Below are 13372 nucleotides of genomic sequence, written 5' to 3'. Positions count from 1 at the left end.
CAAATAATTGTACAAATTTTACATTTTACCAATCAAAATGTACACTATATATAAAGTATTATATTGTATATAATCAATAAAAAATGTCTAACAATATTATCTGTAATAATAAAAATCATTATGCGTTATGTTCTCGTGTATCTCGTGTGTTCTCATGTATGCTCGTGTATTATATTGTATTATTATTTATACCAGTAAGTATTAAAATATACATTTTAAAACAAATAAAGAATACAGTTATAAATGCACACATTATTACTTGCATGAATTTCATTTAAAAAATTGCATAACACTTTATTTTGAGTATGAATTATTAGTTGGCTGTCTGCTTAATATCGGTCCTTCAACAAACATTTAACTGACTATAAGAAACTTTGCAAGTACATGTCAACTTGCACTAACCCCAACCTAACAGTCTACTTATAATCTAATAAGAATTAGTTGGCATGTAGATGCAATGTAACTTAAATTCAACAAATGGATCAAAATAAAGTGTGACCCAAAATTGTTACGATAGATTAATAATAAAGATAAGAATCTGTTTAAATGTAATATTACTGTCAAAAACAGTTTAATATGCATAACATGACACATCAAGAAATGTGTGGCTTTTCTCACTTGCACAATAACAATAAATTATATATTGTTATTAACAATAACAATTAAACATCTAAAATAACAAAAAAATGTATCTAAAATGTATCTAAATGATTATATTAATAATAAAAATTTGAACTGTGAGGACTATAAATCCACCTCTTTCTATTCCATTTTTTAAAGCACTTCACTGATTGTTTACAGTTTAACATGCACAGCATCATGGGGCATAGGGAAAAAGTTGGATACATAATGCATTGCAGACTCACTGGACTGGAAGATGACGTTGGTGTCGGTGGTGGTTTGGCACTGCTGGTTAATGGAGGTTAAAGTGAGATTGAAAAGCTGTCCGCACTGCAGGGACAAGATGTAACAGTAGTTCTGATTGGTTGAGCAGGAAACCATTTGTCCTCCTGAACCCCAAGCCATCACAGAGTAATTCACAGCCCCGTCCACGAAGCTCCAGGTCACTAGAACTGAATCCGTAGCACAATCCACCACAGCAGAAACACTGGTGGACGCACAGGGCGCTGGAAATACATGGAGGGAGCATATTCAGTCATTATGATTCTTGTGATGAAAAAGCTGAATTTTCATGCGCACTAGCCTTCAGAAGTCATCCTAATATGCTGATTTGATGAATTGAGATTCATCAAAACACTGTTCATTATCAGTGTTGAAAATAGTTTTTTGCCTGGTTAGGGTTTTTGTGGAAACTGATGCACAACTATTTAAAAAGTTTGGGTTCAAGTGAAAAGTTAAACCAAAAACTTAAAATCTTAAGACAGTTGTAAACCAGCAACCATTGACTTCCATAGAAAAAAAACGACATTTTAGGCCCTAAAAAAGCCTTATATTCAATTAAATAGTGTGTTGTAGGTATTAAATCATTTTAAACAGGTCTAAATTACCTATGTCCAAGTAAAGCTACCCAATCAGGTCCACACAATCACCAAAGTGTATGCGTGTATGTCCTGGTCTTCCAGGTTGAGCGTTGAGCGTTGGGCTAACAACCCACCTCAGCAAAACTAGATGTTACAAAATGCCAATATGGTGCGACTACTATATAAGATACACTTCAATATAAATGGCTCTGGGAGTAAATAAGTAAGTTATATGTTTGTGTAAAATATAATTGTGGTTTTGGGCGAGGCAGTGGCGCAGTAGGTAGTGCTGACGCAAGAAGGCAAGAAGGTCGCTGGATCGCTGGTTCAAACCTCGGCTCAGTTGGCGTTTCTGTGTGAAGTTTGCATGTTCTCCCTGCCTTCGCGTGGGTTTCCTCCGGGTGCTCCGGTTTCCCCCACAGTCCAAAGACATGCGGTACAGGTGAATTGGGTAGGCTAAATTGTCCGTAGTGTATGAGTGTGTGTGTGGATGTTTCCCAGAGATGGGTTGCGGCTGGAAGGGCTTCCGCTGTGTAAAAACTTGCTGGATAAGTTGGCGGTTCATTCCGCTGTGGCGAACCCGGATTAATAAAGGGACTAAGCCGACAAGAAAATGAATGAATAATTGTGGTTTTATTTTGTTGTAAATGCTGATGACATTTTTTTTATATATTTAATATAAAAAATATATGATATAGTTGTGTGTGTGTTTTCATTTTATAAAATAACAAACAAGGTGTCATTTTAGTCATGCTAACTTTCATTTTTTGGCAACATAATACTCGTGTTTTAACTTCAGACGAGTTAAAAAAATTTAAATTTGGTGGAATATCTTTGATTTTCAATCATGACAAATTTTTAAACGCTTAAACCTGTAAATAATAATTTCAATAATACAGGGAAGCTCAGAGTTTTCAAGTGGTATCTTAATGTTTTCATAAGCTGTATATTTGATTAAATTATTGCAGACTCAGAGCAACATTCTTTGTCATATAATACTTAAAAGTAGACAAAGTTACAATTAAGTTAATTTAATTAACTTACTAAATAAAAATATATTTAAATAATGTACACAATTGATCATGCAGAATAAGAACATGATCAGTTCTGATTTAATTCACACTTTAATTTTAAAACTTTTTTTCTTTTGTTGGTACTAGATGATTGTGATTATTGTGATGACAAAAGCATACACGAATTTATTTGTGATGATATTGTTTTTACAGACCTGATGTGATGTTGAATCCTATGCTGTCAGAGCTGTTGAACACTTCTCCGATTGCAAGGACTCTCACGTTATACAGCGTTCCACAGGTGAGATTAGCTAAACTACACTGTGTATGATTAGTCTGACAGGAAGTTGAACGACCATTTCCACTGTCCAGGAATGCAATGTATCCTAGTGCAAATTGGCTGGGGTCCCAGGAAACTGTAGCGCTGAGAGCAGTGCAATTAATGCTAGCTTTGACGTTCTGAGGAGGACAGGGCTCTGAAAAAGACAAGAAGAAAATGAGACTAACTTTAGGTAAAAGCTTCAAATCTATAGTAAACACACTACTGTACTAGTAAGAATTACTTATTTTGGTCACACTTTATTTTAAGGTACAATTCTCACTGTTAATAAACCATTAACTATAAATTTCCCTCTCAATAAACCCCTAATTTGCTGCCTATTATTATATAGTTATTCAGGTATTAGGATCAAGAATGTTAATATGATCATGCAGAATATGTACTTTATAAGTACTAATAAACAGCCAATATCTTAATAATATGTAGGTAATAAGCCACTAGTTAATAGTGAGAATTGGCTCTTAAATAAAGTGTTTCTATTTTTTAGGGAAAGACACTGTTGAATAATCCCCAGTTGACATTAAGATTTCAAGAAAAAAAATTAGGCTTTCTAACATGAAATGTTTAAATGTGCAAATGAGGCATTACATTTTAGGCAAGTTCGGCTGAAGCCAGGTTTAGAAGTCTTATTTATATATATATATATATATATATATATATATATATATATATATATATATATATATATATATATATATATATATATATATATATATATATATATATATATATATATATATATAATATTATTTATTATATTTATTATTTTATTTTATTATTATTTAAATATATTAATTAATTATATATATGTGTGCGTGCGTGCGTGCGTGTGTGTGTGTGTATGTATGTGTATTTTTTTTTCTTTCTTTTTTTTTAAGTCAAGGCGGGTTTTGTGGTTTGTCTTTATCACTCCACAATAACAGCAATAAATAAATCAAACTTTTGTATATAGTCAGAGGGGAAAATATTTATAAATGTATAAAGGCATTCAAAATATACAGCGGGGAAAATAAGTGTAAAACACTTAAACCTGTGCATAATAATTTCAATAATACAGGAAAGCTCAGAGTTTTCAAGTGGTATCTTTATGTTTTCTTAAGCTGTATATTATATATGAATATATCTTTCAGTAAAGGCATTCAAAATATACAGCGGATAAAATATACAGTCATGTTTTTTTTTTCTGGGAATAATATTTCTAAAGGAGCAGTTGACATGGAATTGAACCAGATTTTGATAAACCCAAACTTATAATACTTATCAAATAAAACAAAACAAAGAAATCTGAACAATTAGTTGTGTGTAATAAAAATAAAATTGACAGGAGAAAGTGCTGAACTACTGAAATGTATTTAATACTTTATATAAAAGGTGTCTGATGATGGCAGCTTAAAGCCTCTCATATGGAGAATGAAGTCACATGAATCCCTCAGGTGTGAGTTTTTCACAGACCTCAACAGAGTCTAAAAATCTTGTTGGTTCTGTGGCTTTCATCTATCAAATCTGATCTTTATATTGTATTTTATATTGGTCAGGTATTTTGTATTGGTCAGGTATTCGTCTATAGGTCAGGTGATTGGTTGGGCTATTATACAGCTTGATTTTCTTTCTCTGAAAGCATTTGAGAGTTTTTTTTTCTCTGTGTTTTGGATTATTGTCTTGCTGAAATGTCCATCCTAGTTTCATTTTCATCATCCTGATAATGTAAATATTGGACTGAAGCAGCTGATATTAATTTACAATAAGGAATGGCAGAGGCAGTCCCAGATTGGCTAATTGGGAGGACCGGGAGAATTCCCAGTGGGCCGGTCCGTTTTTTGGCCGTGAGGGCCGGTGTCCCTAGCTCCAGAATCTGTTGCTCTCAGCAGTCACACTTTTTAAATTAATTTATTTATTTACTTGACCACAGTTTTCTTATTCATTATTTTAGCGCTGCTCTGCTCTTTATATATATATATATAACCAGCCTGCAGGTTAATGATGATATAACTCAGATGAGTCACTCTTCAATATATAACTGTTGTGGTCCAGTGGAGAGCACGTTAGATTACAACGCTGCCAACCTGGGTTTGATCCTCGTCTGAGTATGTTATTTTTTTATTTTTATTGTTAAGACATATAATACTGTTAGGGTTGTTGAACATTTGAAGTTATAAAGCAGCTGTTTTCTCAAAAAAAGACATGATAGTGTAATTAGAAACTGAATTGGAAATGACCTTATTTTAATATAGTCAGTCGGGAACTGAGGTGGGCCGGTCTGAGGCTTGAAACTCCAGGGCTGAAAAGGAGTCCCACTCCGGCCCTGGGCAGAGGATTGCTGAATAACTTCTCAGAGATTTCAGCTGCTGTCTGGGCTTTCACTGCCTTTCTTCACCTCCCTTTCTTCATGTGTTCAGTACTTTTTTTCCTGTGTCATTTCATTTTATTACGCATAACGTCATTTGTTAACTAATCACTTAGACTAAAGTCAACGGCACATACAGAAATGTTTTCTGAGAAAAATGGTGACATGTTCAATACTTATTTCCCTGCTGTAGATATGAATACATCTGTGAAATCTGGTGTTTGTAAATGCTGCTGAAATGGAGATTTTTAACTCAAAATAAATTTATTTGAGAAAATTACCTTAACAAATCTGAATTATAACAAATTTAAAGGTTGTTATAAAAGAAACTCTTAAAAGTGTACCTTTAATGTTTTCTTTTCATTTGACTGAAAAAAACCCTCTCATAATTTTGACCAAAATTTGAGCCTAAAATCTCAAAATTCACAGGTGCATGAAAAAACTAATATTTTTTTGCTTGCAGTGTCTCACTTTAAGCTCAAGCAGGTTCAAAAAAGAAAGGCCACAAATATTTAAGGAACATGAAAGTGTGTATATATTATGGCACAGTTTAAGATTTTTGTGTTAATGCTTCTTTAAAATCAGTGATCACATGACTGACCTGTCTTGATAGGATCAGTGATGGCAGTGCTGTTGCAGACTCCGTTGTGAGCCGTCACGCTGAAGTTGTAGATGTGGCCACAGTTCAGTACTGGGAGGATACAGCTGGTGTTGCTCTCACAGTTTACTCTTAGGCCTTCAGGAGTCACAGCCACTGCGGTGAAGCCGGCTGCACCGTTAGAGGCATCCCAGGAAATCCGAGTGTTGGATGGACTGTACTGCACTGTCAGATGTTGAGGAACACATGTACCTGCAAAGGTATGAAAGCGCTGTGGTTTAGACAAGAGACATTTTTTTTTTATTTGTGTTGTTTCATGCTGGCAGATAAAATCTCAGATGACCCTAATATCCTGTTTTCCTTATTTGCCTAAAAAAGTTACAATTGCATTTAAGTAATTTATAATATGTGACCCTGGACGGAGTTACACAGATATATTTGTAATAAATAATAAGTATATTATGTTTTATTCATCTTCTATGAAGCCATTTGATCAATTCCTTACCGTAAATAATACAAAAAAACTTTTGATTAGTAATATGCAGTTGCTAATATGCATATGATCAGCTTTAAAGGGGATGTGTAATGTAGCTGTGTGAACATAAACTGATCTCTAAATGTAATATGCGCAGAGTTCAATTCAATTCAATTCAGCTTTATTTGTATAGCGCTTTTACAATGTAGATTGTGTCAAAGCAGCTTCACATAAATGGTCATAGTAACTGGAACAGTGTGGTTCAGTAACTGGAACAGTGTGGTTCAGGTTTTAGTGTTTAAGTTCAGTTCAGTTCAGTTTAGCTCAGTTCAGTGTGATTTAATCATTACTGAGAGTTCAAACACTGAAGAGCAAATTCATCGATGCGTAGCTCTACCAATCCTGAACCATGCGAGGCAGTGGCGACAGCGGAGAGGGAAAAAAAACTTCACCTGATGGGAGTGAAGAAAAAAAACCTTGAGAGAACCAGACTCAGTTGGGCACGACCATTTTAATTTCTCCGCTGGCCAAAAGTCTTGTGCAGAACTTCATTCGCCGTGGTTTAAGCTGGAAGATGGCCTCAATGAAGCCTTTGTTCAATGCAAAGGGAGACATTGGCTTTTACGGAGTTAGCTTAGCAAAGCCAACAGCTAACAAAGTTTGGGGACTACAAAAAAAAAATACATCCAGGCTAGTGAGATCACAAGAGCTTCAGGTTATGCGCATTAACCACGTGCAGCAAAGGGGCGTGGCTAGAGGCACTGTAGTGCTGTAATGTAGATGAGAAAGCTTAAATGCCATCTAAACACTGCAATTTCCATAGAGCTTGTTCTGTTTCTGTATTTGGCCCTCCAAAGGACATGACGCAAAGAGAGAAGTGCTTACAATTGAATTATGTTCCAGAGAATTATAATAAAGGTTTAGCTCTAGCATTTGATAATGGACAGCTTCCAGAATCTCTCCTAGTTCAGTGCTGGATTCGGCTAAAAAAAGGTGCAGCTCCAACTATGATAGACGAAGCTGTGGACTGTGAACCACAACCTTAAGTATTTTATTTGTTTTTTGTTCAAATTTATCTATTACATGAATAGTTTTTAAGCATTAATGGTATGTTGTAGCAAGGAGGTAAACAAGGATGTAGACAATGGAAAATGTTGTTTGGCACCGCTAGCAATTCACAAGCGATGCAACGTCTCTCTATGCGGCTGCTTTCTGTGCATTCTACATCTCAAATAACGACCGAAAAATATGTAAACGTTGCATATTACTTACAGATGCTTATTCCGAAAATATGTGAAAGACACTTGTCAGATTTTATTTTAGAGAGTGAGGTCCAGCTGTCTCCTCTGTGTCATTTTCTGTCTGATTCAGGCTCGAACTGATAACGCTAACAGCTACTCTGACTGACTGTGTTTACACAGTGCAAAAGCGCGTGCTTAAAGAAGTGTGGCGCTTATCTTGGTGTCGTGAAGCCGTTCCGCGAATCACAACACATGTTAGCTGACTAATCAGAGCCTTTTGAGGGTGGACCTTTCGGAGGAACTAGGAAATATAACAGTCATTTTCACGTTAGCTGAGTAGTAGTACATAGTCATAGTAAGATATATGAAAAAAAACCCAGATAATTTACAAATGAAGCATAAGCACACATTCCTTTGCATCTTAGAAACACAAGCAAGCCTTAAAAATACACTGTGGACCACTCTTTTAAAGGTTCAGGACACCCTGGAGAACTTTTTTATATATATTAACAGATTTGTGTGTGTTGAGCATCAGTTAAGACAATGTTAGCACCTGTCAGCTTTAACTGTGGGGAAAACTGGATAATTTTGAGCTTTTGTCAGCTAATTTCAGCTTCTGGGTTTAAAATGATTTTTGGGGAGGGATCAAAATCGTCGATGTAGCGAAGAACTGCAAGTGCAATGATGACGCGCCGGTTTCTCATTATTATTCAAAGCGGAGTTTCCTTATCCTATGAGAAGAGCCGGCTGCTTAATTATTCATGAGAGCACGACAGCACGCGCTTTCCGAAGGCAAGGCAGACGTAGACCAGTGCCAAGCTTAAACTGTGAGACACGGACCCACGGCAGGCAGTAGCCTTTTATGAAGGCTCGTATGTGTTTGTTTCCATGATCCAAGGGGTTTGTTGCATGTTTTTCCCCGAGATCCTGTCAGGGCCGATCATACAGCAAATCTGTGAGTGTGATGCAAGCATTTTTGTCGGGAGAGCAGCACGAGAATTGGAGAATGGCGGATGTTGTCTTGTATCAGGAGTTCATTCACATTCAGACACATCGCTGTGCTGCTGTGTTTGCCTAAATCCTCCAGATTACCAGCAGGACTAATAGTTAAAATAGACAGGTCAGGAGACCTGCTCCACTGAGTCTGCATTTAGATCTATGATTCAGAACCGGGGATTGAGGGAGAAGTCCTCATTTATAGTGTTTATATGAACTCGATTATCTTTATAATGATATAAATTGTGGTTGTCTGTATATGAAATTACGAATAACAAATGTAGCAGGTCATTAAATTACTGTTTATTTCTTTGCATTTTAACTTTGTGAACTATAAACTCATGCGTCTCCTCACGGTTTGTCTCAATTTGTGAGCTAACTGACATCAACAGTTGTTCGCTCCCCTTCTCCCCTGCTGGCCACGCCCACTCCTGCCCTATGCTCGCGGAGCTCCACGCCCATTAATCATGCATCTTTTGAAAAAATTCTGAAGTAGACTTTAACCGAAAGTGGGGGGTGTCATGGCCCTTTAAGTTAAGTAAGTTTCTATATTTTTAGATCATTTTGAACTCTCAGATGACACATTTTCAAACTGTTGTCAGTTCCCAGGCAAATCTTATCATATTCTAACAAATCATACATCAATGCAAAACTTGTTATTTAGCTTTCAGATGATTCATAAATCTCAGTTTCCAAACATTAACCCTCATTTTGTAGTCCAATGTCACATTTGTTTTGTTTCGTATTACAATTTATTTCTATAATGGCAATGGCCATGCAGAATTTAACAAGTCTACAATGTCTTCTGGTCCTTCAGAAGTCATGTTAATGCTGATTTGTTGCTTTATAGTGATTAGTTATTATTGGTGCTCAAACATTAGTAATGATTTTTATCATTATTACTATTTTAAAAGATGTTATGCTTCATATTAATGTAAAAACTGTTCAAAAAATGTTCTTGATAAGCAGAATGTTCAAATAAATGCCTTTAATTTTACTTTTCATTGATTTAACATTTTTTAAAAAGTTATCATGTGGGAAAACATACGTTTTAATAGTAATTTTGAATGGCAGTTAATCAGAAAATATGAAGCAGCTCTCTTACTGATTTTAGCACTGGGAAGTTGCATATTTGCAATGATTTCTGAAGGATCAAGTAATGGAGCTGAATCATAGGAATACATTAAATTGTAAAATATATACTTCTAAATTCAAACTTCTGTCTGTCTATCTGTCCGTATAGTAAAATTGACAAATGAAGCAGCAAAAGTAAAAAAAAAAAAACAACTCCTAAAAAAAACTGTTTAAAAGTTTGAGTTGCGCTTATTAAATCACAAGCGAATTAGACTGACTAAATCTCACCTATAATCAGGGAGCTGTTCATCTGTGCGCTGGCATTGCACGTGTTACCCAAAGTCTGAACAGTCACCATATACTCAGTGCCACACTGTAGGTTGCTCAGCTCACAGTATGTACTGGAGCTGTTGGACATACAGCCGGTCCTGTTGCCTAGCAGGGACAAGGCAGAGACGGCATACCCTTGAGCTCCTTCACCGTATTGCCATGACACAATGGCTGAATTCAGCTGACAATCCAGCACTGCCTTGATGGAGGAAGCTGTGCAGGGAACTATGGGTAAAAGCAAAAAAGACACTGAGAATGTAAACATTCAATAGCAGCACAGTGTTCCTCAGTGTGAATGAAGATTTTTGCCGTAATTAAAAGCACTGTACTACTTTTGCCAGTATTTGGCATTTTACATAAACTACTGATACACTAGTGATTGGAAAGTGTTTTCTTTATGTTCACAGTTGATGCATTTATTTGTTTAAATAATTTTTTTTTGAAAAAAATAGTTTAAAATATTTTTTTTTTTTATTTTAACATATTAAAAAAATCTATTTACTCCTGTCATTACTCTACAGTCTACAGTGTCTTCCAGAGATCCTTCTGAAATCCTCATTTAGTGCTCAAGAAACATTCCTTATTGTTATATTTCTGGAAGACAGTGATGGAAATAACAGGAGTGATTATATATAATATTGCATTATAAATAAATGCATAATATTTAAAAAATATATATTACAAATTTTCAAAAAGAGATAAAATAATGAGATAGGAAAATGAAATACAATAATTTAGGACTTTATGTTGTGTAGTGTTTTGCATTAGTTTGTTAAATAGTGTGTACCTGAGTTTGTGTTTACAGTAGCACTTGGAACGCTGCTGCACATATTATCTGACGCTGTCACGTTGATGGAATACAGTTGCCCATATCTGAGCCCTGTAACATTACACTGTGAGCCTGTGGACTGGCAGGAGGTGGAGACTCCATTGCTGTCCTGCAAAGTGGCTGTGTAATACTGTCCTCCTGCACTAGGAGTCCAAGAAACCACTAAAGCATTTGTGAAACAGTTCACGATGGCCAGGACATTCCTTGGAGTGCAAGGCGCTAGAGTAGAAGAAGACCTAATTCAGTGTTTTTTGTTTACAGTTTAGCATATTTTATAAGACCTTTCTAAAACTAATGAACTCTTTTTTTTTATTTAAGGAATGACATTCTTCAGTTTTAAAAGAATCATAAAGTTAAATAAGACATAAAATGGTGCATTTATGTTTTATTACCTGTCTGGATCTGAACTGGAGTACTCTGCACACTGCTGCAGTTGTTGCCTCCAGCCTTCACTGTGATGGTGTAGGATTGTCCACATGTCAGAGCCAACAGGTCACAGGAAGTGGAAACTGAAGTGCAGTTCACCGAGAGACCATTGGCACTACTGGCTGTCACAGAGTAAACGTCCGCCCTGCGGCTCCTCCCCCAGGTTACCGTTGCTATGTTGCTGCTACAGCTCACATTGGCTGACACATTTTGTGGTGCACAAAGTGCTGGGTAAAAGAGAGAAAACAATGACTGACCATAGTCTTTCTGCAGGTAACCACAACTAAAACCTTCAGTATGCAAAGGGATGGACACAGCGAGGTTAGACAGTAAGGAAATTGCTCACCAGTGGTAATGCGGCGCACTTCACTACGTTGTCCAGTACAGTTCGCACTCATAGCTGTGACCGACACATTGTACACTTCACTACATGCCAGACCACTGATGTTACAGGAAGTGCTGCTGGAGTTGCAGGTTAACGGACGTCCATTATCATATTCTGCTGTTACAATGTAGTAAGAAACTAAGCCACTGGATGCTGCCCAGGAAACAGATGCTGTGTCAGATCCATGGGCTAGAGACACATTGACTTGAGTGGGTGCACATGGAGCTGAAAAAGAAAAGAATCAATTATGTGATGCACCACCTTCAATAAATAGATCACCAAACCTGCAGTCAATCTCTCTGCCTTTAGCGCTCTTCTTTGATTTTTATACCTGTGTCTACAGTGGACATGGATGTGGAAACGGATGACCCGACCAGGCTGTTTCCTGTAACATTGATGCTGTAGCGTTGACCGCACTGCAGTGAGCTGATGTTGCATGAAGAGCCACTGGTGAAGCAGCTGTGCAACTGGCTATCCTGGAAAGACTGCAGTGATACATTGAAACTGAGTGCACCATTGCCTGGTGTCCAAGAAACGAGTGCTGAGTTGCTGCCACAGTCAAGCGTGGACTGAATGTTAGTGTTAGGACATGGTGCTGCAACAGGAAAACAGATTGATTAACCTAATGTGTCCTTGGTGGATAAAAGTATTAGCGTGTCTTTAAAACAAACCTTGCTGACTACAGGCTTTTGGACAGTGTTGGATTTCAAAAAACAGCATTTAATTTAATCATTTCTTTGCCTTACCTGTTGCGATTGGTGGTCCAGTTTGCACAGAGCTGTTGCACGACAGTCCAACTGCCATTACTTGAACTGGACACGCTTGCCCACATGTCATGTTAGTGATGTCACATGTCATTTGACTGGTCATGCACGTATACGTCTGTCCAGGAAAGCATTGCATTGTCATTAAAAAGGAAAGTGCTCCATTGCCAGGGGACCAGGACACACTCGCTGTTTTGTTGCCAAAGTTCATTGTGGACTGGATATTCAGTGGAGGGCATGGAGCTAAAGATAAGAGAACAAAGTGTAATTCAAAGCATGTCATTGCTACAGAGCTAGGAACAGGGGATGTATAGGACCCAGAGGCTTGGAGAGGACTATGACGAAGAGGAGGACTGGTCAACTGGTAGAATGCATGATGTGCTGTTATCTGGTGATTGTCAGCATCTATTGGTGCGGTGTCAATTGGCCTTGAGAAGAGTGAATAGATTTCACAGGGCTGCTAGGCACTTGGTAGTGCATTATTACTGACAGTCATTTTGAGAAAGATCTTGCCCTGAGTTTATCACTTTTACAGAAAGGTAAATACTGAATGTGGGAATCAGCATTATACATAGTAGCAGTGATGCAGTGACCTCTAGAGGACTTTTAGACCGTTTCGCTGCCTAATACAGTTGCATGGTTTTAAATCAGCTTTCATGTTAACCAACTGAACTCCATTCTTAATTTCCTAAATCTTTTAGGCTATGCTATGTCAAATGTTATTACCTGTCTGGATCTGAACAGGAGTACTCTGCACACTGCTGCAGTTACTAGCTCCAGCCTTCACTGTGATGGTGTAGGATTGTCCACATGTCAGAGCCAACAGGTCACAGGAAGTGGAGGCTGAAGTGCAGTTAATCGAGACACCATTGGCACTACTGGCTGTCACAGAGTAAACGTCCGCCCTGCGGCTCCTCCCCCAGGTTACCGTTGCTATGTTGCTGCTACAGCTCACATTGGCTGACACATTTTGTGGTGCACAAAGTGCTGGGTAAAAGAGAGAAAACAATGGCTGACCATAGTCTTTCTGCAGGTAACCACAACTAAAACCTTCAGTATGCAAAGTGATGGATACG

At 37.2% G+C, this 13372-nt stretch overlaps 1 protein-coding gene and 1 long non-coding RNA gene across 2 annotated transcripts in view; one reads left to right on the top strand and one right to left on the bottom strand.

Moving 5' to 3' along the window:
• The window catches only part of fndc7rs1 (fibronectin type III domain containing 7, related sequence 1), a 71150-nt gene that overhangs the window by 22849 nt on the left and 34929 nt on the right, over positions 1-13372 (bottom strand). The window contains exons 45-54 of the mRNA XM_073929808.1: positions 13023-13283; positions 12279-12539; positions 11864-12127; positions 11494-11757; positions 11114-11374; positions 10680-10940; positions 9851-10117; positions 5780-6028; positions 2710-2970; positions 867-1127 (exon numbers count right to left, since the gene is read on the bottom strand). Coding sequence (XP_073785909.1) covers positions 867-1127; positions 2710-2970; positions 5780-6028; positions 9851-10117; positions 10680-10940; positions 11114-11374; positions 11494-11757; positions 11864-12127; positions 12279-12539; positions 13023-13283 — 2610 coding nt within the window. The remainder of the gene's footprint in view (positions 1-866; positions 1128-2709; positions 2971-5779; positions 6029-9850; positions 10118-10679; positions 10941-11113; positions 11375-11493; positions 11758-11863; positions 12128-12278; positions 12540-13022; positions 13284-13372) is intronic.
• Positions 4864-13372, top strand: part of LOC141378784 (uncharacterized) — a 48185-nt gene continuing 39676 nt past the window's right edge. Inside the window, exons 1-2 of the long non-coding RNA XR_012394131.1 lie at positions 4864-4918; positions 5792-6036. This is a non-coding gene — a long non-coding RNA (uncharacterized lncRNA). The remainder of the gene's footprint in view (positions 4919-5791; positions 6037-13372) is intronic.

This window comes from Danio rerio, chromosome 2 (assembly GCF_049306965.1).
Source record: "Danio rerio strain Tuebingen ecotype United States chromosome 2, GRCz12tu, whole genome shotgun sequence".
NCBI classification, from domain to species: Eukaryota; Metazoa; Chordata; class Actinopteri; order Cypriniformes; family Danionidae; genus Danio; species Danio rerio.
Note: the sequence above shows the minus strand (reverse complement) of the source record. Positions and strands in the feature narration are given on the sequence as shown.